Raw genomic sequence first — 25,030 nt, 5'->3', positions numbered from 1 at the left:
TGAATCAAGAGCAAACGCTTTGTAGTGGTGATTGATCTCCATAATTAATCAACATTCCGAGGACTATTATAATAATAATGCATCTGTCATAATAAAATTTTCCAAATTGATCATATATCTATAACTTTACCAAATAATTATATTAATTATTCATCTTCGTCGTCCGTTAGAGCTATAATATCATCTCCAAATCCCTGCTCAATATCAATTTTCAATTTGGCCAATCCAGTGATGTCTTCCAGATACGCTGGCTCATCAAAAACTTCAAACAGAAATTCGTTACCCCTCTCTCTATACGCGTCCATTACTGACTGGCTACATGCTACGCATTTGGAATACGCTTCCACATAGGGCGTGATCTGTTTGTACATCTGAGAGAGCCAGCCTCTGATCTGATGAGGGACAGGACCCAAAGAGGTGTCATCATCTGACGAGGAGGAATCGGTTGCATCGCCAGAGGTTGCAGGACATTCCGCTCCTATGGCAGATGAACAAATAAACTTACGGCTTTAGTTTTTCTTAAGATTAGGCTAACTAAAATTACTCTTTAGATCAACTTCGAGTGCAAATTCGTCAGTAATGCAAGGCTCTGGTTAAAAGCAAAAAAGGCACGACCGGAAAAATTTAAGGTAAAACGAAACATAAGTAGACATTAGTGTGTAATAACCATTACCTATAAGCTTATATGAGAGAGAAAGAGATATTTATTTAGCTTTTTCGTATAAATACAATAAAGCAAGGATGGTCAACGGGGGACATCAAGTTCCTCTTTTCAGATCGCCCTCTTGATCACCCTCCCATATGGTATTACATGCTGTTACCTATCTTAAAACATATCCCCCCCAATGTAATAGTTACCACAAACTAATGTCTACTACTAAAATTTTATTTTTGACGACCATAGTCAAGTAACTGCTATTACAGTCACATCACGTAATCCATTTGATGTGTTGCTATAATCCAGGATACACTCAGAGGAATAAAATCCATCTATAAAATCTAAAAATCCATTAGAAAACACCCATTAACGTACAACAACTCAACTACTAAAACTGGTTCGGGGTACAAGCAAATTGTTACAAGAATCGACAAAACACAATTTCAAAAAGGAAGCATGAACTACATACCACGTGGATCTGAGATACAAGACGAGAACAGTTCCACGGCCAGACTACTGGCTATCATAGAGGTGCCTGGACGGGTGACAGTGCACTGCTGATCAAGGGTCCTATCAGATAGCGAGTCTCCAGGGGCCATGACGTCACTGCAAAAGTAACAGCCGAGAACTGATTCTGATGCTTTCATGGTTGTAGAAGAACTGCTACTAGGTCCAGGCATGTCACCAGTACCGCCGCTGCTCTCTAAAAATCAATCAATTTTCAAAGAGAATCTTTTTTATTAGAAAACTAGAGAAAAAATGTAGAAAAAATCAAAAACCCGCAAAAGTTCAGTAAAGTTATCAAAACTTGATAAAATTTCAGATTAACATAACTAGAAAAAACCTATTTTTGCTACCCTTAACACCTGACAGCTCAAAAGATAGCAATTATATTCAACGATACGAGCACTGGATTTTAATCTGAATAGTCATAAACATAGTCAACTAACTTCGGAGAAATCGCTCTCAAACGGCTGGTGAGGGGTTGCATTTTTCTTAGTCGCCAGCTTAAAGTTAGGGAGCATATATTCACTGGGTGTGCGCGCATTAAATGTGTGCGAGGCAATCAGATAAACTTATCCTGTCTGTGATCTTTTAAAAGAACATTTTGCTGAGAAAATTGACAGAACTAAAAGTAGTAAAACTTTCCATGCTTTTGATCAAACAATTCAATGTAGAAAACGAAGAAAGGTCGTTTTTTGATATTATAATCCGTTACTCAAACTTAAAATTTTCGATACATTTGAATCCGTATTTGTACTTTTGTGTAATTTTCATGACAGTTACAAATTAGGGCGTTCAATTAATTTGTTAAGCTAAATGGCTAACAACTTTTCAAACTGATGTTCGATAACTTAGTGGCTATCCTGACTTGAACGTTTCCGAAGTCTCCGTTCAAGTTATTTTTAACCTGTTTTAGAAAAAAACGAAAATTTATCAAAAGGGGTATAACACTTTCCATCCCTTTCGACAAGGACAGCTTTGATTTGATGTTTTAGCGATAGCATTTCTCATTTGCCATTCAACTATCGACGTAAAATATCATTTCTACATTAGTAAGCGCAGTTGTTTCTTTGCAACTGTTAGCAAGTCCAATTTCAAAAATTAGAATGTTATAAATACAACCTATTTTTGAATCGCATTTATTTCAAAAAAGCCGTGTTCTACGCCATAGGCAAACAAGTTCTACTACACAATCAAAAACTAATAATGTGATTACTTTTATAGTAAGGAGACCTAAATAACAAAGTTCAGAAAACTTTGTGTTATTATATAGCAGGTTACTATGTAAAGGGGGAACTAACGGTGGGTGGGGGGTCCTCAAAAGACGACATTAGAGATTATCATATACCACTATAACTACAGAAAAAATTGAAAGAAATTACACCATTATTGGCGCACTTCTCATTTAACTTCCACCACTTTGAGTTCAGCTGTTGACACTTCTGAAGGAGAGATAAACTTAGATCACGCAAAACAAAAAGTAAACGGCGTCAAGTCACTCAAAGCACAAAATGTTGCACGAAAAATTAGCCGGCGGATTGCCGGAAAATAGCCGCCGTTGACGCGCTAGACGCACATCGGGATTGAAACAAAAAAAAGAAAAACGAAAAGAAATTGGCAAAATTTTTTCCAAAGTTTCAAAAACTATTCTAATTCAGTGTGCAGTTTCAATTAGATTCTATACCTCTAAACCTATACTTACTTCAGTTTCTAAACTGAAGGGTATTAAGCTTAACTCTAATACCAGCTAGCAAGCGCTCTAATGAACTTTGATAACCTAATTCAAAAATACATAATGACCGGTCTCTGTCGGTTTATCCCGACTCTTTTGATTTTGCTCGTTTGACATTGACCGTATTCACTACATTCTGTTATTCAATGCTTGAAAGAAAGTAAAATCCATTCAGTTGAAACAATGAGTGAAGTAAGTCAGAAGTCAAACGTGAAAATCATGACTTGTAAAACAAAAAACGTGATAAAAAGGTAAAGCGAATTTTAAAAAAAGGAGAGCACCTAAATAATAGCAGTTTGAGAGGCTGACGGCGGCTATTAAATTAACAGTAGAAATCAATGTCAAAATGACGCATGTGAAGAAAAAACCACTAGCGAGAAAGCGAATTTTTGAGGAACGTACACGGGATCAAAAATTCTCAATCACCTTTCTAACTTGAATAATTCCAGCAGTTTTTAATTACTATACATAACAACTAAGCTACTGTAGAAGACCAATGTTCGAAAACAGAAATCAAAAACATCAAAAAACAGAGGTAAATGTTCGAAAAAAGTCGAAATTCAAGTCAAAAACAAACTTGCTTCAGCTAGAAAATATGTAGAATACCAATACTCCTCTTCGAGTAGTAATAAGCAACACTTTTACAATAATTGCTAGAAACTACGTTCTAAAGCAATTTGTACTCCCCTGAGTCCAGTCAAGCCATCGCAAGCCTATCCACCTCGCTTGAGCCCCAACCCCATTTTTCATTTTTACAATCAAATTATTTGGTGTTTATTTCTCATCAACAATTTTTAACAATACAAACATGGCAGACATATTGTCGGAAAATAGCCGCCATAGACAATTGTGGCCTTCAATGGAATTGAAACAAATAGAGGAATAAGATAAACAGATTGACCAACAGTCCTTTAAAATCACTGGACTTTTTGGGTTAGATTCGGACTGTCATTTTTTTATGAGACACATAAGCTCTATAAGGAAAAAACACTAAAAGAGCAATTTCAAAATTAATATTCAAAATTAAAAACTCAAGACTTCAATACTCAAGAATTAGGGTATATATATTTGGCACTACTTAATGTACACTATTGATCTTAAACTAGTAAATGTTCATACAATTTAAAGTTAATTAAGTGAGTTCAGAAGTAATTTTTTGAGTGAGGTAAGTCACGCAATTGACCTATAAGCAGAGCAAAAGTTGTCACGCACACAAATTTTAATTGTCACTGAAATTGAAAAAGTCAATGGTCGCAAGAATCATCGATGGAGACGACGAATTAAAAAAACATAGCAGGACAAGTCCTGACGTACAATTCAGAGAATTTTCATTGACTAAACAAAACTAGACCCAGAACGGACTATGAGTGAATTGGGAGACCATTTAGAAAAAAAAATTCGATCCAACAAATCGGAAAACAAACCAGTAAAAATCAAAGTGAAATTGCAAAAAAAAATCACTAGCGAGTGAGCGAATTTTTGTTCAAACACCGTTTTCTCACTCTACCTCAAAATTAGAGCAAAAAAATTTCACGCCACAAAACCACTCGCTTGTTCGCTCCACTTCCTGTTTCGGCGTGACCAAAATCACTACTCCAATTTGACTTCAAAAATAATGAAAATGTGTGAACCAATGTTAAAAAAAAGACAGGTCCCCAAAACAATTCAAATTCTTTGAATTGTAAAAAACCACGATGTTCCCAATGATGGCCGCTATCGCTTCGCGGCTATTACTACACATTCCGGATCATGAAGCAAGCTGATCTATAGCTCAATTCACAAACCTTCTAGCAGCACACCATGTCTCATGACCAGGTAAGAGTCAAATCCAAGAGCTGCATTGATCACCAGCTTGTGATAGAACTTTCCCAGAACTGTCGGCAGCCATCTCGCTTCACGTGTGTCCAACAATAGGAATATGCAGTCATGCGATTGAATGAGCATACTCAGTTTATCAAGAGTAGCTTGCACCTGAAAAAATATTTGTTCACATTTGTATAGTACAGCAAAATAGAGGTTTTATTTTACAATACAGTCCTATTATAAATTCGGATCTATCCAGCTCCCCCCCGTATTTTTACGCCCTCAATTACAATTTTTGTTCTGTTATATGGCACGCTACAATGTAAACAAATATCACGTGTGCCTGGGGTTGTAAAAGATTTATGCCCACAAAGCTGGGTGGTGGTGGTGGGGGGGGGGGGGGGGGGATGGTAGGGCAGAATAGATTCATGAATTCGTTTGCCCCAATTTCGATTTCCGTAATTTAGATTTCTGACTGACTGACAGCGTATAACTTCCAATCAAAATTAAACCACAAAAAAACCCTCAGGTAAAATGTTCTAATCTGAAAGGGATTAAACTGATAACACTCACATTTTCTGACAGAACAAAAGGCTAGCAAAGAATTGTTTTCCTCATTAAACGAGGTGGGGACAATTAAATTAAATCGACTTAAAAAGAGATACCAAATGGAGAAAAACCAATGTTTTAATCACATCCCTTATTCGGAAACTTAAGTCTAAATGATGGTTTCATCACAAAATTTTGTTCTGAAAAATAGTAAATGCGAAAGTCAAACTGGAAAAATTACGTCTAAATATCGAATTACAAGCGATATGCTCACAGATTTGATCCTAACTCCTCACCAACACTTCGATTGCATTAACTCGGCCATTCACAAAAGGAGAGAGCAGTTTCTCACAAATTTAGTATGTCCAGCTTTTTCACCCTCAAATTATTTCACCCCCAATTTTGATGCCCTATATAATTGATACCATTAATATTCAACATTAGGGATACGAAGCGTTTGGGTAAGAAGTTAGGAAGGATTAATAACCAACTTTAGAGGCTTTGAGTAAAGGTTTTGAACGGTTTGAGAAAGGTGTTAAGTACGGGTTAAAAGTTTGGGAATTAATAAATCTAACAAATGGGGAATAGCGATTTTAAAAATACCTACGATATCTAAATTTCCTAGGTTTTAGGAATTAGTTTGATATTGATGGCGCATACCTTGTCTTTTTCAATAGCAGCCACAGGGTGACCAGGCATTGGAATGCTCATTTCTACTGCATCCACTTCACAGCTGGGATTTATACTCTTCAGCTGTCTGGCCGCAGCTTCCACCTGTAAACAACATCTCGAATAATTCCTATGTGAAATTTCTATCTCCACTGTTAATGACCACATTGTTTCGCCATTTCGATTTTGGAACATGTAAGTCGCCATTTTAACTTGATTTATAACCACTCGGTTTTAAAGTCATGGTGTAAAACAGATGTGTAAGAAGTAATGCTTAAGTGACTCAACTTGAAGTCACTGAGAAGTTCTGGCGTTTATCGAGAACCGCGAATATTATGGTTACGTGACTCTGCAGAAGTTATTTTCGAAATAACTTCTGCAGAGTCACGTAACCATGATTAAAACACGAAACGCGCACGTTTTAAAATGCCGAAAGTCAACGAAATTCAACTTCTGGCTACGTAGCAACTTCTGGCGTTTTGAATTCTGGCACTGCAGACTTTCGGCATTTTAAAATGTGCACGTGAGTGTCTTAAGTTCAGGTTACGTGAAATTGCTTGAACTCAAAGAGAACTTGTGTTTATCGAGAAATGCGAACTGGTTCGAGATGTTGAGCCAAAATTTTGATGTGATTTCTGCAGTCATGAAACCTAGCTTAAAACACCTAATCTGCATGTTTGAAAACACATGAAGTTCATGCAAGTCACCTTCTGGCTCTGTATATAGGAACTTCTGGCTTCTTAATTTCTGGCAGTGTAGACTTTTGACATGAGCACGTGAGTGTTTTAGCGATGATTGATGTAAATTGTAAACCAAGAATTAAAGAAAGAAAAGGAAAAATACGATTAAGGATAGGTCAGGGTCGTGTTCATCGAAATGGCAATGTCGTAATGGTAATAAAAAGGGTTATATCGTTATAAATGTCTTCTAGTGGAAAGGCAGTGAGTGAATCACTGGTGGGCTGTAGTGAGGTCCCAACCCAGGTTGTTAACTTGATGACAATATTGTACGAACTGTCTGTTAGCCTATAAATTCTCTGACATGCAAAAACCTACTTTGAGTCGGCGTGCTACAGATACAAAATTGCAAGATATAGTTCGCACAGTCGTAGTCGACAGTATACCATTTTGGAAAAATAATTTGCGTTTGCAAGTTAAGATAGCCCAGTGAAATGAAACTTGACACATCTTGATAAGAAACTTAAAACTTGGCGAATCTTGATAAGATATTGGCAAAAAAAACATCAGGATACGTACGGACAAGCAAAATCTAAGAAATTCAAAAAAATCAGATCTTGATGAGAGAAACAAGCAAGAATCCCCACGACTTTAGCAAGACTAGTCAATGTGTTTCAAGTTTCGTTTCACTGGGCGAAAAAATTTAAATTATGCTGCCGAATAGCTCCTTTATTTTATTACACTTTCATTACGCCTTGTTAGTACTAAAATATTACACCTTGGTATTTTGAGGTTTTGTAGTGCTTGTTGAGTACAACCGTGACCATACCCGCTTGCAAAGTAATGTGTGTACCTTAGAAGTGAAAACTGAACAGTGAAGGAGGCAACAGAGCACGAGTGAAAAAAGTGTACCTTAGAAGTGGCTCCACCCAGAGCATCCTGAAACACGAAGAGAGTCTGTCGCACTGGATTGGAGTAGGACACTCTGCCATTGTCAACTAGGGTCAATTTGGTCACACCCCACGCCAGAAGCAGACGGGCGACATTACAACCCAAAGTGCCCGCACCTGAAGACAACTAATCAATCAAATCGAGCAAAATTTTAGAATCTGCATGTACACAGACTGTTCCCTGAAAAAATTCGGAACTCATTCAATCCGGCAACGATGGATGTTGGTCGGAACATAAGGGATGATGAGTAGCACTTAGCCGGATGCTGCACTCCAAGCTGTTCCCCTCCAGACAGTGTAAAGACAGCCCAGTCACAAAAATAACTAATAAGTGGAGAGGAAAGCACCTATATATAGATAGCACACATAGGGAACTGGTATGGAAATATTAAAATAAAATTAAAAATTGCAGCAGCAATGAAATTGCCAAATAAGGGTTTTTGTTCCTGGCGTCTCAACAAAACATTAGCATCTTAAATAAAATACCAAAAAATACATCCACTAGCAAAGCCACAAGTCATTAATCTTAATATAATTTCTCTCAAAGACCAAATGTTCATGAAAATATTGATTGACGTATTTGAAAAAAATCTAGTCATGAGAATCAGCGTGAAAAAATCCCACGTCATATGAAAAGCAAACAAATAATTGAATTCAACAGCAGCATGAAGCAAATTGTTTGCGTTTTGTTCAGCAATTGAAAACTTTTTGGAGCACTAGCCAAAAACAGAAGTTGAGTTGTTATTTTAGGAACGTCTTTTTACCCGCGGCGCACGTCAATAAAGCTGGAGAGACGGCTAGGATATTTGTCTGGAGAAAACTCAAAAACACATCGGCTGTAATTCGCTAAAAAATTTTAAGCAGAATTTACAGAGCACTAAAACGAGTTACAATACATACGTTCAATAACCAAACAAAAATCAGATACAAAGAATGTGAGCAGTTCATAAATATTACAATAATTGTCACATCAGCCCCGTAACATACGGCTCGATACAAACAATTTTAGAAAGAAAAACAAAAATGTAAACATAGCGGGCCGGCAGATTGCCGGAAAATAATCGCGAGGGGCCTGAAAGAGTTAGAAAAAATAAGATAAAAATTGACGACACCCTATTTTTTTCTAAGTTTCAAAAGAGTTCTTATTTGGTCCAAACTTTCATAAAATTCTATAAATAAAATGAAATCAGCCTCTAAAATGGAGGAAAAGAAGCTTAATACTAAGAGAAGAGAGAAACTTGCCTAGAGAAGTCAAAAAGATATCACGCAAAATGTTGAAAAAGCGGCAAAATGAGGTAAAGCGAAACATTTTTTTATTCGACGAAGTAAAAAAGAAATAGGAGCGCTATAATAGCCGGCTGAGAAGATGAGGGCGGCTATTAACAAGAAGAAATGAGGAGGAACACAAAATTTGAATTGCATATTTTCACGTTGATTTTCATGTTCTTTGACTTCTAATGTTTTGTTAATTGGAGTTATTGGTACCGAACCACGTTTGCAGCCTAGCAATTCAATATAATCCTGAAAGCAGTTGAAATAATGTGGTAAACAACAGGTTTGTTTGTCTCTGCTTTCGCTTGACAGAGATTTGAAGGCTAAGTAAAACAATGACATCACCTAGAGCATCGAAAATGAAAAGTCAAAAAAGGAAGGGTAAAGATACTAAGCATTCATGTTTAATGACCTAAAAAAACATCCAATTAGAGTGGGAGATTCTCTCTTGACCTTGACTCATTCGATTGAAGTAGCGATACATCTTTTGGGAGAGATTAGCTATTTAAGAACAAAAATTTTAGACTCGTAAGAAAGAAAAGCTCTATTAAAAGTGAAAATTGACGTCACCCACTCAACTCAGTCCAAAGACAGCCTGAATGAATGATCAAAAATTGATTTCAATTGAGTGTGTCGACAAATGTCGTAAAAAATCTTGACGAAATAAAAAATCAAGGAAAGGCCAAATAATGGCTTAGCTCAGCCATCTCTATAGCAACTCATAATAAAAACATACTAAAAAGAATAGACCACATAAGGCCAATTGCCGTCAAAATTTCCGCCACTTATTCCCCTGACCCCGGTTAGGGTTGGAACAAGATAAACATAGATTAATTTACAAAACGTCAAAAGCTAATCAAGTGTTACAAGCCAATTTGCACTTCGTAGTCAGGCACATAAAGAATGACCCCATAAAGTGAGCAGTATCAACGCCAATAAACATCTGACCGGGTTCTAAGACTAATTACAACTGACTTCAAACACAGTTCATCGAAAATTAGACTTCATGGGTTTATCCCGTTTTTCTTTTCGATTTCGTTTTCGATAGTGACTTTGTTCAATGAAGATTGCTTCGCTGAGACAATGCAACTCAGAATATCTTCGAGCAGATGAAGAATGAACATAGCTGAAAGAAGTAAAACATATCGCTCAAAAATTGTTGAAGCGGAAAAATTGAGTAAAAAGAAACAAATTTTTGTTGTGAAAAAGTTAAAAGATGACAGGACGAGTCCTGATATACAACTCAAAGACTTGAGTGAAGCATCGGATCTTTTTGACATGCACGGCAGATCAATGGAACATTACAAGCCAAAAAGACAAACAATTTCACCAAAGCAAGAGGGTGAGATAAGATAACTTGAAATCTAGGAAAAATCTTGGAGAAATCTAGGAAAAGATTAATAAGCAGATTAATAAGCTATGGTTATTGCTTCGCGGCTATTAATTACTCGCTTGGTTAATATTTGCAATTTATTAGAAATAATATTATAAACCTACCCAACAACAAACATTTCTGCTGTGCTATTTTGTCCAAATCTAGTTCCGGTACAATTCTCCACTTCATCAGCTTCAAATTAAGCTCAACTGCATTTTTGGACAGCACTTTGGGATCCATGACTTTGCTTAGATCTGCCATCTTGGGAAGTAGTTTCTCCTTATTCCTTTCCCAGCCACTACTCGACAAGGACATTGGGTCTTCAAACGTTACAGTGTTGGTAGAGGTTGGAATGGTTAATTGTACGGAAGTGGAAATTGAAATCTGGCCTGAAGAGATTAAGAGTTAGTACAACTGTTTAAATTCTTAAATTTATAATAAATTGTTCTCATTAGAATGGACATTTGTTTGCAACTCTTATGATATAAATCATGTAGCATAATATGAAATCTGCTCGACAGATCATCAATAGGTCCCAGGGGTCGTAGTCAAGTGATTACCAATATTAGTACTATGATGTGTGGTGTAAAACAAGTGGCTTCTTTTTGCTATTCGTTCTGTAAAAAACTTTAAAATTAAATCACAAGATCAGGATTAAATCTTTATCTTGGAGCATTCACATTTTAAAGAATCTATATAGACAATCAATTTCTAAACGGGAAACAGTGTCAGAAATAACATTGTAGAAAAAAACTGTCACGCAAATGACAAGAATGAAAAATATACCATTTTGAGACAGAACTCGTAGACAAATCAAAGCTATCGTATCTGACTTGTGTCCAAAGCTGAAGATCAAAGCATTAATCACATTTCGACAAAACCATCCAATAGTTTTAACGTCAGTCGACGGATCTGCACATACGAACAATACATCTTCTGTGCTTTCTCGCGTCAACAACTCCGAAAACGGAATACTGCAGCTTGTTTTTGTATCTATCGCAAACAAAGATTCTGTAAAATCGCTATTTGTACAATTTTGAAGCACAGAAATATTTTCTTCTGATATGGTGGACAGTTTAATTTCTTCACACAGTTTGTTTGACAAATGAATAGACGGAAAACAGCACCAGTAAACAAATGTGTACTTTTTCAGATCAGCGAAACAAAGCATTGTAAACGGCAGTAACAGCGACGGGTCTTCGAAACACTTTCCGCTTTTCATGACATCAACCAGAGCTTCAATTGATTCAGTCAAAATGGCCTTTTTGTCGAATTTTGAGAAATCCTCTTTGGTGTTCGCAAGTAGTAGCTTTCCTTGAGATGCGTGTGAATAGGATGGCAGCTGAAGTTTTTCGTGGAATGCTTGATCTCCAATGTTGAACAGGCACGGAAGACCTGAATAACAAACATTCTTCAGCTATATAACAAACAAGGCGACTCGTTAATGTGCGTTCGCAAATGTTGTTCCGACCCGAGCTCATCTACATTTTTGACTTCATTGTCAACCAAATGAAGAGATAACAAAAATAGATGTTTGAGTTTAAAACAATCGTTACACAACCTATCCACTAAAAGAATTACATAATGCCATGCCTCATTACAGCCCCAATGACATCTGACATTAAACAGACTACGAGCCAAAAAAAACAAACAACAAAATAAGCAAAAACAAAAGTTTCACGGCAAAAACTGAATATCTAAATTTAGAAGCACCTAGTAACAACGTCAAAACGCAGTCAGATAAAACCCTAACTACTCGAATTTACTTTCTCCTAACAGTAGATAGAAAGTTTTCTTAATGAGACTATGTAGCAAGTCAACTAAGACAACGATCAATGAGGCGAAATTCAAAAATTAATCAACATTTTTTAAACCAAGAAATTTCAAAAGTCTTGAAAATCATTACCTTTTAACTAAATACTCTTTGATAAATAACTAAAAAGTTATTACAAAACCAAAAGGACATATTTTCTACTTCAATAGCTATCAAACAGATTGTCCGCAAATCTAATCGAGAAAGAACAATCGATTCTACAAAATTCAGGAAGGTCAAGAAATCATTTAAATTCCCTTGTTCTGATAACCCAAGATACTTTCTTTTCTCAAAAAGTGAGAAGCTAATTTATTTTTATTATTTATAGAAGTTGTGTAACTTGCTGTTAATTGAATCATGAAAAATTTTGCAAGCCTGAAATTTGATGACATCAAAGGACGCAGTCTTTTTTTACATTGTTAATGTATGGTCTCAACTTCTGATGACTTTTTTGTTTTTTTTTCTAGTAATGACCATAAAAGCTAGTTGTTCGAACTTCAGACTTTGCATTGTATTTCAGGATCTGACATAAATGCTTTTTTAAAGTTCCAGGCTTTGTTAGAATTATTGGATCTATTCTGTTTCGACCCCCAGTGTTTTTATGCTCACAACTATAACTTTTGTTTTGTTATATAGCACGTTCCTATACAAAAATATCACGTGCGCCCGGGGCTGTAAAAGTAAAAGTTATATGTCCATCGAGCTGGTGGGGGGGGGGGGACTGAATAGATCCGAACTATAATTGTGTTGACAGGATTAAAGTAAGCTGACTTCGACTACTTGGAAGTACGCGGTGCAGCTGTTTTTCCAGCCACAGCTCTGCCAGCGCTTCGCAATCTGCACATGAACGACTGTGACCTGTGTGAAATATCCGATTCCATCACAAGGCTCAAAAACCTATCATGGTTCCCAGTCAGTGAGAACCCAAATATCCACATCATACCCGAAGACCTCGCACTTCTGGACAAGTTACAGACCTTCAGTTTTGAGGGGTGCCAGATAGCCGACGAGGTTCTAAAGCTACGTTCTGATAAGGGGTCGGCAAAAAACAATCAGAGGTATCTTTCGGCTAAACGGGAAGGGAAGTCGGCTTGGCGACGGATGAAGCTAATCTTTATGGGTGAGAGTAATGCAGGCAAAACTTCACTGGTCCGGGCTCTGGCTAGATCTGGTCAGGGAATTTGTTCAAACAAATACGCGGGGGCGATGATATACGGCATAAGGCAACATCACGATATGGAAAAACTGGAACAAGAGAGGAAAGGTATGCCATAACTCAGCACCGTCGGGGTTGACTTGAATGACTGGTTTTACCCCAAAGACAACAGCGACCCTAAAATGCCCCCAATCTGGTTCGACACTTGGGATTTTGCGGGTCAAGAGGTCTACCAAATAACTCATCAGTACTTCATTTCACGTCGGTGTTTATATCTATTAGTCTGCAATACAGTTGAATGTACAAACGAAGGTTATAAAGTCAGAGACAAGGCAAGTTTGCGTCAGGAGTTGAAAAAATGGTTGAACAATATTTACTGTCGGATTCCGAACGCCAATTTTATTCTCGTTGGAACCCGAATGGACATTGCCAAAGACAAACATACGAAAGAATACCAGCCCCAGTACTTCGAAATGATGGAAGAATACCTCAAAGGCGAATTTAAACAACCTATTGACGAATCGCGAAAACAAACTTCGGGCTTCCCGATTGTAAAGGACGTTATTTTTGTTGCGTGTACCGAAAGCAAAGACCAAAATAACATAGTATATCTCTGTAAGCAAATTTGGAAACGAGCATCCGAGATTAAAAGCGACGCTACCGGAGCTGACAAGAACCAAAACTTGATCGATATCGAAGTGCCTAAAAAGTACAAAGAGGTCGAAGGCTGGATCAAGGAGCTTCGCGAAGACTTGAAAGAAAGAAACCAAGAGCCCATTTTAAGCGGAGCAAAATTGCAAGGAAATTAACAGACATTTATTGAACCGAAAAGTGCGAGCAATCGACACTGCCGAATTTGGAACTATGATGAACTTCATGCACGAAAACGGGATCATCTTGCATTACGAAAGCACTCTTCTCAACGACAAATACTTCGTAGACCCCCAATGGATGGTTGACCAGCTAGCAGATGTAATCACTGTGAAAGAAAATCAAAATTACGGAACCAACCTCGACCCCGGAATCGCCCGAATCAACGATTTCTTACTTTGGATCTCAAAAATTGCCTCAGTTAGTAAGTTTAAAATTTGGCCGTGTTTGTTCATACCACTTCTGTCACAGTTTGAAGTGGCGCTTAAATTTAGCGACAATTACATGTTAATACCATCATCGTTGCCTACCGAACGGGAATATTTGGAAAGGCGTCACAACCAGCGAACAAATGATATTCCGACGTCAAGTGTTATGGTTCCGGAGCAGTCTGGCCTGAAAGCTATGTCAACTTTCCAACCAAACCAAAAACGGATGCGGCGCGGAATTTACCGCAAACATTACAAATCGTTCAGCAAGTATGAAATCTTGAAAGGGGCGCCTCCCCATGCGGGCAATTTAGTAGACACAGATCGATCAAATTTGCAAGTTTGGTTTCCAGAAGCTGATGACGTCAGAAGTTTATCAAAGTTCATGGTCTTCTATATTCCTTTCGGATTTTGGGCCAGGCTAATCGCCCGAATCATTTCAGACGAACAATTTTCCCTAACCGCTGGGGACATAATGCAACCCGAGTTCAAAACGGACCAGGAAAGCCAATTTTCACCTGTTCTTGATTACGCGTTGAATTCCGGGTTCACGTGGCGATGTTGGAAAACTGGGGTAGCTTTGTTTCTAAGGGATCACATTCCAATTTTGGAAATAAAGGAAGTTTTGTCAGAACAACAATGCCGAAAGTCTTCGCCTTTTTCTCAGTTACCAGAGACTGTAAAAATTCGCAAACACGAGTTAGTCAACGCTCAAGGGCACATGGCCCGAACACTAAATACTGACATGGTAAACAGTCTAAACTCAGTTGAGTTCAGAGACGAAAAACTGAAAAAATCTTTCCCGAAACAAGTTCTGTCAATTAAGGTGTTTACCGACACAGCTCTGATCATAGAAAGCCGAAAGTATCACAATTACGCTCTGACCTATGATAATTATTTTGGTCCAAACATTCAAAACCTCGCTCACCTTTTTGAACAAAATTCTCAGCACGTGGACATGTTGCTAGCAGAGTGGTATCCCAACTTGGGAGAGAGACCTCAGATGGGTTTTGATAGTGAGTATGACCACTCAATCGAACGCATCATACCGTGTCCCAAGTGTCTGGCCGCCCATGACAAGACGGCACTTCCTGTTTGCAGGTTACACTTGCAGTTTAGCCTCGACAACATTAGACGACACTGTGATCGGAAAAAGGCTCAAGGTATGTGTGTGTGATACATAAAAATATTCGTTGCAACATTTGTTCACAAATTTGATATTCATGCGATGCGCACTGTTTGATTCTATCAATATTCAAATTCCTTTTACACGTCTAAATAAGATGAACGTCATATTAAAGTACCACATTAAAACTCCCAACAGGAAGGTCCGATATGAGGGCAAAATACCCAAAGCTAAAATACCCCACTAAGTACAAAATAGCTAAAGGCTACCCAATATTTGTCTATATGATTTAAACAAGGCGGCTCGTTAATGTGCGTTCGCACATGATGTTCCGACCCGAGCTCATCTACATTTTTGACTTAATTGTCAACCAAATGAAGAGATAACAAAAATAGATGTTTGAGTTTAAAACAATCCTTTCACAACATATCCACTAAAAGAATTTTATAATGCCATGCCTCATTACAGCCCCAATGACATCTGACATTAAACAGACTACGAGCCAAAAAAAAAACAAACAACAAAATCAGCAAAAACAAAAGTTTCACGGCAAAAACTGAATATCTAAATTTAAAAGCACCTAGTAACAACGTCAAAATGCAGTCAGATAAAACCCTAACTACTCGAATTTACTTTCTCCTAACTGTAGATAGGAAGTTTTCTTAATGAGACTATGTAGCAAGTCAACTAAGACAACGATCAATGAGGCGAAATTCAAAAATTAATCAACATTTTTTAAACCAAGAAATTTCAAAAGTCTTGAAAATCATTACCTTTTAACTAAATACTCTTTGACAAATAACTAAAAAGTTATTACAAAACCAAAAGGAACTGTCTTTGGGTAGACTATGCCATAGAAACGAACTAAAGAAAAACTTAAAAAATTACAAACGATTTGCGAATACACAAACTATGGCTACCATTAAAACCATTAGCGATTATCTGAATATAATGCATTTTAATTGAGTTCTTATTTCTAATAATTCAGTTGAAGGAATTATACTGAGAGATAAAATAAATTGATTTGGGCCACATTTGAAAACCATTGGGATCTGTTACTACGCGATTGTTCTGAAAGAAGAGAAAAAGAAACGCAAAAAATGAGCACTCAAAAAACGTTTATAAAAACGCATATTGTCCGAAAAACAAAGCATCGGTGACAAATGATATCAGTTGAAATGTTATTTTTTGAAACACAAGAAATTGGATGTGACCTCTCATTGATGAAAATAAGTTAGAATTTTAACAAAAGAACAACAAAAACTAAAAAGTTTGAAAATTATTTAAAAATGTATATCATAAACTTTAGGACTAAAGACTACGAACTGGCTGCCTCGGGTAACAATATTAATTCAATCCTCAATTACAAGCTTAAGAGACTTGTCAGGCATTTACGGCTACCTAAAGAACAAAAACAGGCAAAAACAGCAATTTCAAGAAAAATTTGAGCGAAAGTGTCGAAGGCATTAAAAATGAAAGTGTCGAAAGCAGACATTTCACTAAAAACTTTTCTATGTTCAAAAAATTTTTTAACAGAAATGAATGGGATTCTTCTTTTTTATCAATGTAATTTCAAAAAAATCAAATATGAACAAATACAATAGAGCCACGAAATTGTTGAGAAAACTCGTAGTATCAACGCCATTTAATTCATAAGCTTTCAACTAAATACGCGAAATTATGACTGCATGGGACAACAAGTTTGTTTGTCATTCATATTTCATCAATAAGACTTTACAACAAGTTACTGACGATGAAAACAACAATAAAGACAGGCAAAAACCAAAAAGTGCGAGAAGAAAGTGTCGAAGCAATTTAAACCATAAGCTATTCTCTGCAACATTTTTTATGATCCGTTGAAAGTCTTCACTAAACCAATGAAAACTACCAGTAATAGAATAATATGATAAGATTTCAAAAGGATCCAAAACTAAAAAAGGTACCCGAAAATTTAAAAAAAACATGAAAACTAATGGCATTGAAGTTTAAAAACTAATAGGTAGAAAATGAAGCCACTAACCAGATTAATTTTGTCTGGACTAGAAATAAAAAAAGATCCTGTAAGTACTAAGGCTGACTAACAGTTCACGGAAAAAAGTTTAGGATTGGTTGATGTTCACAAAAAAATTTCGAAAAACTATTTTTAAAGTCTTAATAGCCATTAAACTCAAAAGCTTTCAACGGAGGTCAATAACTACGTTCAGAAGTAACAAGATGGCGGGAAAAGATGTTTTTCGTGCATAGCTAATCAATAAGTTATCACAATAAGTCTTAAGACTATGAAAACAACAACAAAAACAGGCGAAAACCAAAACTCAGTAGAAAAGTGCGAGAGAATTTTGAAGCCATTTAGACCATTAATTTTTCTCTGAAAACTTTATCTGTGATCCACTGAATGTATTCATTATGCCAATGGGATTAGAATATTTGGATAATGTGCATAATATTTGGATAAGAGTTCAAAAGTAACCAATAATACGAAAATATCAAAATTAAAAAAAAAATTTGAATTCTTTTCTCACTGAATTCATTAAACCAAAAGTTAAAGATAAAACCTCTAACGAGAATAATTTTCGTTGCAGTAGAAAAGAAATGGGTTCTATCAAAACTGATACTGACTAACAGTTCACGAAAACTTAATTGTTAATGTTCAAGAAAATTTTCAAAAGATTATCTTTAAATTCTTAACAGCCATTAAATTCAATAGAATTCAACGGAAGTCAATAAATACCCTCATATATGCCCCAATGGAAGTATAGGGATGTTTTTCATGCGTAGGTGATCAAAATGACATCACAACAAGTCCTATGACTAAGAAAACAACAACAACAAAAACAGGCAAAAACCAAAAATGCGAGAAAAGGTCGAAACCATATAAAACGTAAGCTTTTCTCTGAAAACTTTATCTGTGATTCACTGAAGGTTTTATTAAAGCCAATAGGAGCTGTCAAAAGTAGTATAATGTGATAAGATTTTAAAGGTAACGAATAATACGGAAATATCCAAAAAAATTTAAAATTTTTTGAAATCTTGTGTCATTGAAGTCATATAACTAAAAATTAGAAGATAAAACTGCTAGCCAGACTAAATTTGGTTACAGTAGGACGGAAGAGGGTGCTGTCATTGCAGAGACTGACTTACCATTCACGATAATAAGTTTACGATTGGTAAATGTTGAAAAAATTTTTCGAAAAATTATTTTTAAAGTCTTAACAGCTATTTGCTCTCCTCTCAAAGCACTAGATATGTTTCGCCAAAAAAACAGGAGCAATTCCTTGAAAACTATTTTTTTTGTTCATTGGGCTTCATTTGACTGTAAAGGAGGTTTGTTATTAACGGAACCTCGATATGAAAAGTGACTAGTCTCTAGGTGACTTACAAAAAAAAACAAAAAAACGGAAAAGTTTTGTAAAAAGAGAGCTCTCAAACAGAATTCGATTTTTTTGATGGTGAACTTCCCTATGAAACCAGAACTAGTCTTTTTATCGCATTCAGTCCATTAGGAACACACAATTCGTTCATTTTGTTGCATGAAATGTAAATTTGAAATACTATTTTTGGTAGAAATCTTAATTTGAAGAAAAATTACACTAAATGTGAACAAAAACATGCCAAATATCCCGTGTTCACACAAAACTTCAATCCCCGATAACTTCTGGATAAAAACGAAATTCAAATAAAAATCTTTTTAATTTTGAATTTAATTTTGAATTCAATGATACCACACACATTTCTCTGCGATGAATATATCGATCGGCCAAAATTGACTGAACAAAAAAAAACCCATTTGAGTATATAGTTCCTCCCCCCACAAGTGGGGGTCGGAACAAAAACGTCAATCTTCACTAGTAACTGACAGAGCTAGCATCATTATTTTCACCACATATTACAAAATTGGCTTGATAAGTAAAAATCGGATCTGGTAATTAAGTAACATACCCCAGAGATTGCCAGAAAATAGCCGCCATTGACGCCCTTCAAGTTCATTCGATTTAAAAGATATAACAGAAAATATATAGAAATTGACAGCCTTTTCTTTCAAAATGTCAGAAATCTTCTAATTTGGTATGCAGTTTTAGTTAGATTACAAAATTATACACGTTTCAATTTCTAAACTGCAGGTTATTTAGCTTAATTCTAACAGCGAGTACGCTGACTTCATCAGAGCTTTACCAGATTATCTCGTTTCTCTTGATTTTGCTCTTTTGACCGTGATCGCTTTCACTAAATAAGGTAAACTTGAATGAATTCTAAAACTCCGTTCAAATTCAATCAGTGAGGTGGCGGTCAGTGGCCGAGCGTTAAAATAGCAACTTGTTTAATACAAAAACGTTAATGAAACCAAAGGCGTAACAACACAGCGTGAAGAATTGGGAATATCCTTTGCCGAAATAGCCACACCGAAAGACAAATAGCAGAAGAAACATTCAAAAACTTTTTGAAATTTAAAACATCGCCAGAATATTGTCACCTGACTGACGTTAGGATTGAATCAAGTGAAAAAAAAAGATAAGATTAATGATCTAATTTTTTCATACTTAAAAAGTGGGCTGTGGTCTGCAGTTCCATTAGAAGCGTCACATAAGGTCAACACAAGCCAGAATGCTTCAATCTAATACCTGCCATCAGCATACACAAAGGAACTTTGCTACGTTAATACGGTAAATCTTTATATATGAAGCCTTGAAAGCATTCGCGTAAATTTGTTAATGAATTCCATTTATTTGAAACAAGGAGTGAGGTCAATCATATTCAAACATGAAAGTCGTGACTTGTGTAAAACGGAAGGTAAAAAAACGTCGAAAGAATTGTTCCAGTGACTAGTGGGAGGTCAATCTATTGCAGCCTGCTTCAGTGAGTACAAAATCCACTAAGGGGGCTTCAAGTGACGTCATTACAGGTTGCTACATCCCACTATAACCACTAATAACATTTAAAATGAAAACAATTACATCAATTATGGCGCTTTTCATTCGAGTTTTAGTAGTAAACTGCCACCACTTGAGTTCAGCTGCTGACACTTGTGAATGAGAGAGAAATTTAAATCAGGCAAAAAAAAATCAAGCGCATAAAAGTCATACGAGCTCAAAACGGTCAAGCAAAATGTTTGCATAAAAAGACCAACAAGTTTACAATAATTGCCTCAAGCCTGGTTCGATAGCAATTAAAACGAATGGCAACGATAGTAGGTGGGTCTTTGCTGACGTGCCCTTACGACCTGCTCGATGTAAAGAGGTACGCCACTACGCCGTAGAACTACGAGCGGACAACCGCCCTCAGGACTCATACACCCTGTACACATACATCGAACAACGGGTTTTTGCGGCGGGATCAGGCAAGCCCAGTCTCTTTGGTCTCTAGTACGCATCATTTGACTGAGAAAAACATATTTGCCCTGCTTCTTCTCATCCTAGGCGGCATTAAATCATCCTAGGTTGTAATCGTAGCAACTGGAATCAATATGGCGTCTGGTGCAGCCGGAGAGAAAGGGCTCACTTGAATTGCACCAACCTACAGTGCAGAGAGCAATGGAACAACAAGTTTGACTGTCAGCACTACTCCTAGGTGCAAGATAACAGAAGCAAATACAAGGCTTAATTTCCCCCACTCACAACAAACACAACATTCTTTAAGTGAATTGTAATGGTCTCAAACAAAAACTAGACAAAAATCATAGACTGGATGCAGAAAGATAACATTCAAACAGATGCCACCCAGGAGACCAATCTCAATGAAAAAACCACCCTCAAAACCCACTTGGCTACTGCATAATCCAAGAAAATAGGTCCAAAGAAAGATGCAAAAGTGGAGGGGTAGCTTTTGTCAATAGGGACACAATTCTGATTCAGGAAATCAAATTTAAGACTTCTGACAAACACATAGAACTTCAAGCCAAAGAACTCACCGCAGGTGTTAATGACATCAAACCAGTGAACACTTAGATACCATTTTCGTAAACCACTTCAGTTAGATTACTGCAGCATTGTCGGTGATTTTAAGACTCAGAGTCCTCTATGGCACTCAAAACAACCAAAAGACACAAGACGAAACACAATTGCAACTGAAATAGACCTCTCTAATCATGAAAACTGAGAAAAGGCCCGCACAAGAGTAACTAAATCTTGAAAAAGCTCCCCAGACATTAGTTTCGTCAGTTCAAGCATAGCAATGAACATCAACTGGCGCAGGGAGTACGCATTAGGCTAAGACCGTTTACTTATAATTCTATCCATCATCTCTGTCCTTGTCACACAACACACCACAACAAAATTCAACGACTACTAAACAGCTGACTGAGCAAGTTTAAGAGACGACATTGAACTAAAACTGAGGAAACAAAAAATGCCAACAAACGTCTCCATTGAGGAAAATAGATTAAGGAAAGGCATCAATGCAGCGGCTGGCAGGCATAACATACATGGAAAAATTAAAAGTGGTTGCCAATTTTTTCAGCGAAGCATTAAAACTTTCTAAAAGAGAGGATATGCAAATAAAATATCAATGGGACCCCAAAATAACGCAACCAAACCGTGAAATAAACAAACCCTTTCAATGTCAAAAGCGCAAAAAATGGAACGAGTTTGTGCAAACACTTACTCGCAGAGGTAAACGTTCAAAACTCGGGAGAACAGAAAAAGAGTTTCGTCGAGTAACGCGAAAACACCTGCAAACATAGCCATATATTTTGACGTTAAGAAGACAACTCCTCGCCATGATCCAAGGAAATGTTCAAACAAGTTTAACCAACAGTACACTCGATACCCCAAGAAAAATGAAAAACAACAGAATTACACTAATAACAATAAGGAAACTGGAAATAGAGGGTAAAAGTGGAACACAGTGAAAGAAGCTATAAGACACAGAAAAAAAGGCGCTGGTCCCAAATAGAATAGGGCCAATCCACATACACTATCTAAGCCCTATAGCACTCAGATATCTCACTGACCTCATAAACCTTTCTGTAAACATTACGAAAATCGCGAACATCTGCAAAGTTGGCCGGGTTTTACCCCTATCCCAGACGGGAAACCCATAAACGAATCTTAAAACTTCAGACCCATTGTACTCCTCTCCCCCATAGCAGAACTAACAGAAAAAAGCTGCTTAATAAGTGACTTTATCGAATATCCAATAAAAAGAACATCAGCTCGGTTTCAGACCTGAGCACTCCACAACGACAGCTCTCAATATTGTCAACAACGATTTACGAAAATGCCTTAATCAAAATGAACCATGCAACCGTAATCTACTAGTAGCCTTATATCTCAACACAGTTGACCAAAACCTACTACTAAGAGACATACTCGAGGCACCACTGCCAAAAGGCAAAAACAAGGGTCGATTTATATTTACAGGGCAGGTCTTACGTAGAATATAACAATAAAAAACCATCAAAGGGGAGATAAGTAAAACAGGGTTTCGCACAGGTGGTATATTATCGCCAATGCTCTTCAACATATACATGAGCAAGCACCCCCTACCCCCTAAAGATATAAACATCACTTCCTACTCTGATGATATAACTTAAACTAGATTTCAAACACAGTTTGAAAAATTGTGAAATGATAACTCCCGACCTAAATATTTTACACGACTCGCTAGAACCAATAAAGCTTAAATTATCAGCTGAGAAACCAAGTGCAACCATACTAACAACCTGGGGAAAGGAGGCCAAAATTCACCAACACTTCAGAATCAACAATTCACAATACAAGTAAGGTCTAAAGTCAAAGTATTTGGTGTCGATAATATGCTCAATTTTGGGGAACATGTAAGGAGCACAAGAGACGCTACAAAAGCGCAATAACATACAGAAAAAGATTGCTGGTGCGACTAGGGTCGCACAAAAAGAGACACTCTCAGTTACATCAAAAGCTATCGGTCGGAGCGTCCTGAACTACGGTGCTCCCATTTGGGCTTCCACAATCAGCAAAACAAACTGGAACCATCTGCAGACGCAACAAAACATTGCTTGCTGCACTATTACTGGCTGTGTAAAATTATCAGAAATCATTGACTTACACAATGAGGGTGAAAGGGTGCCTGTGAAAGCTCGCACTGAAATGTTAGCAGAGCAATTGCTAGCCGGTTGTTATCAGAGCCACCGTGTTGATCATAAAACAACCTCCTCAACCAGTTTTTGTCCCATGAGACCGATAATAAATTATACTTGAAGGGAGTTCGTGAAACAATTAGCAAACAATAAAGAGCAACTAAACTCAAGAACTGGATACTGCCCCCTCCTAAATTCTTCCTAGAGTAGGATCTGTAAAAATGTTAACCGCTGGCCCAAAAAATAAGTAGCACCACATTCACTTAAAAATTTTCAACTGCAGTAAGAAGACCACGGTCCTGAAAGTAATTGACCTGTGGGAAAGACAAGTAGACGTTGCTAACTGGCTGGACTTAATACCATTATTCCAACACAACCACACTGCAAAGAATAATCCGCCTTGCTTGGCCCTTTCTCCGATGCTGATGATGGCCCTCCTGGCCCCCCCTAAGCCGGGGACCGCATGTCATTCACCTTTCCCCCGATGCTGACGATGGCCCTCCTGGCCCCTAACCCGGGTCGAAGACGCAGAAAGGTCGCCGCACCACAAGCTAGTTTTGTGGATAGGCAGTCACAGTACTACTATTATAACAATTTTTCTGATCATACAAATGCAACAAAAGTACTAGTTAAAAAACGGCAATAAGCGCAAGTATCCGGCAAAAATTACCTGCAATTTGCAGCTCTGCGACAGCTACAACAACATGTGCAAGGGTGGTGATTTGGGGTGCTGTTGTGGGGGGTCAGTTTCTAAGAACCGCACTTTACACCCTAAGTATAAGGCTCAAAAACAGTTTCTGTGAATCACATACTTGGAGACAAGAGGGCTGAAAGGATCTAAGAGCAATTAAGGCCCGCTGGGCGCTACTTATTGATCCCGTTTTTGAGGACGAAAAGTCAAATGGCTCAGACGAAAAATCGGTCAAGCAAAAAAAAATTGCATTAAAAGACTAATAGAATTTAAAAAAATAAAAAAGGACTAATACAATTGCTAAAAAACTTCGTTTGAGAGCAATTAAACAATTAGAAAACTAATACTCCTGATCTTATTGCAAACCAAAAAACTCTTCTAAAGATCCACAGGTGACCGAAAGCATTCCTCTCTCTTGAGAGAAAAACATTCCGTTCATTTTTAGCTCTCTCGAAAACATTGCCTTAATGACAACCGTTTGAGTAGCTGAACGGGGCTATAAATAAAGAGCATAATATCAACCCACTCACCTTCAATATACAATTTATTCCTACCTGGTTTCAGAGAATTGTTGAAGTATCCTTTGATAGATTTGGGGGAGTTGTCCAGTTTCCATTCGTTTAACTTTTTGTCGGCTAATTGGTACCAAAAGCCAATGTCAAGCGAACTCAGAAACGGATTGATCATTTTAAAAGATGACACTCACTGGACCAAAATGGAAATAATTTCAAAGCAAATCAGTTCACTTTGTGCGTTTCGAAATGTTGATTTTGCAAACAAATCGGTCATCAGTAGTAGTCTATCAATACAATCTTACCATTGTGTCAGCAAGCATACTGTGGACTCTGAAAATGGTGTTAAGTCAGAAATCGTTACAATTCTGCTAAATTTGGCAAAATTTAGGTGAAATAAATTGAGCAGCC

General features: G+C 37.1%; 1 protein-coding gene across 1 annotated transcript; it reads right to left on the bottom strand.

Annotated features, from left to right (window-relative positions):
• Positions 1 to 24,948, bottom strand: LOC142339064 (ubiquitin-like modifier-activating enzyme ATG7). Its single transcript, XM_075388725.1, has 8 exons — positions 24,662 to 24,948; positions 10,976 to 11,584; positions 10,312 to 10,578; positions 7,505 to 7,659; positions 5,907 to 6,020; positions 4,679 to 4,865; positions 1,128 to 1,361; positions 1 to 478 (listed from the first exon to the last, which is right to left on the bottom strand). Exons 1-8 carry the CDS (start codon positions 24,792 to 24,794, stop codon positions 147 to 149), a joined length of 2,031 nt encoding a protein of 676 aa, XP_075244840.1. The 5' UTR covers positions 24,795 to 24,948; the 3' UTR covers positions 1 to 146.
• Positions 24,949 to 25,030: the final 82 nt, after the last annotated feature.

Source organism: Convolutriloba macropyga, chromosome 5, assembly GCF_964194025.1.
Source record: "Convolutriloba macropyga chromosome 5, txConMacr16.3, whole genome shotgun sequence".
Classification (NCBI taxonomy): domain Eukaryota; kingdom Metazoa; phylum Xenacoelomorpha; order Acoela; family Convolutidae; genus Convolutriloba; species Convolutriloba macropyga.
Note: the sequence above shows the minus strand (reverse complement) of the source record. Positions and strands in the feature narration are given on the sequence as shown.

Coding starts and splice junctions, on each gene's coding strand:
- LOC142339064 (XM_075388725.1), bottom strand. CDS start 24,794: ATGATCAATCCGTTTCTGAGTTCGCTTGACATTGGCTTTTGGTACCAA. Junction 11,585..24,661: donor CAACAATTCTCTGAAACCAG/GTAGGAATAAAT, acceptor TTTGTTATTCAG/GTCTTCCGTGCCTGTTCAAC. Junction 479..1,127: donor TTGTATCTCAGATCCACGTG/GTATGTAGTTCA, acceptor CATCTGCCATAG/GAGCGGAATGTCCTGCAACC.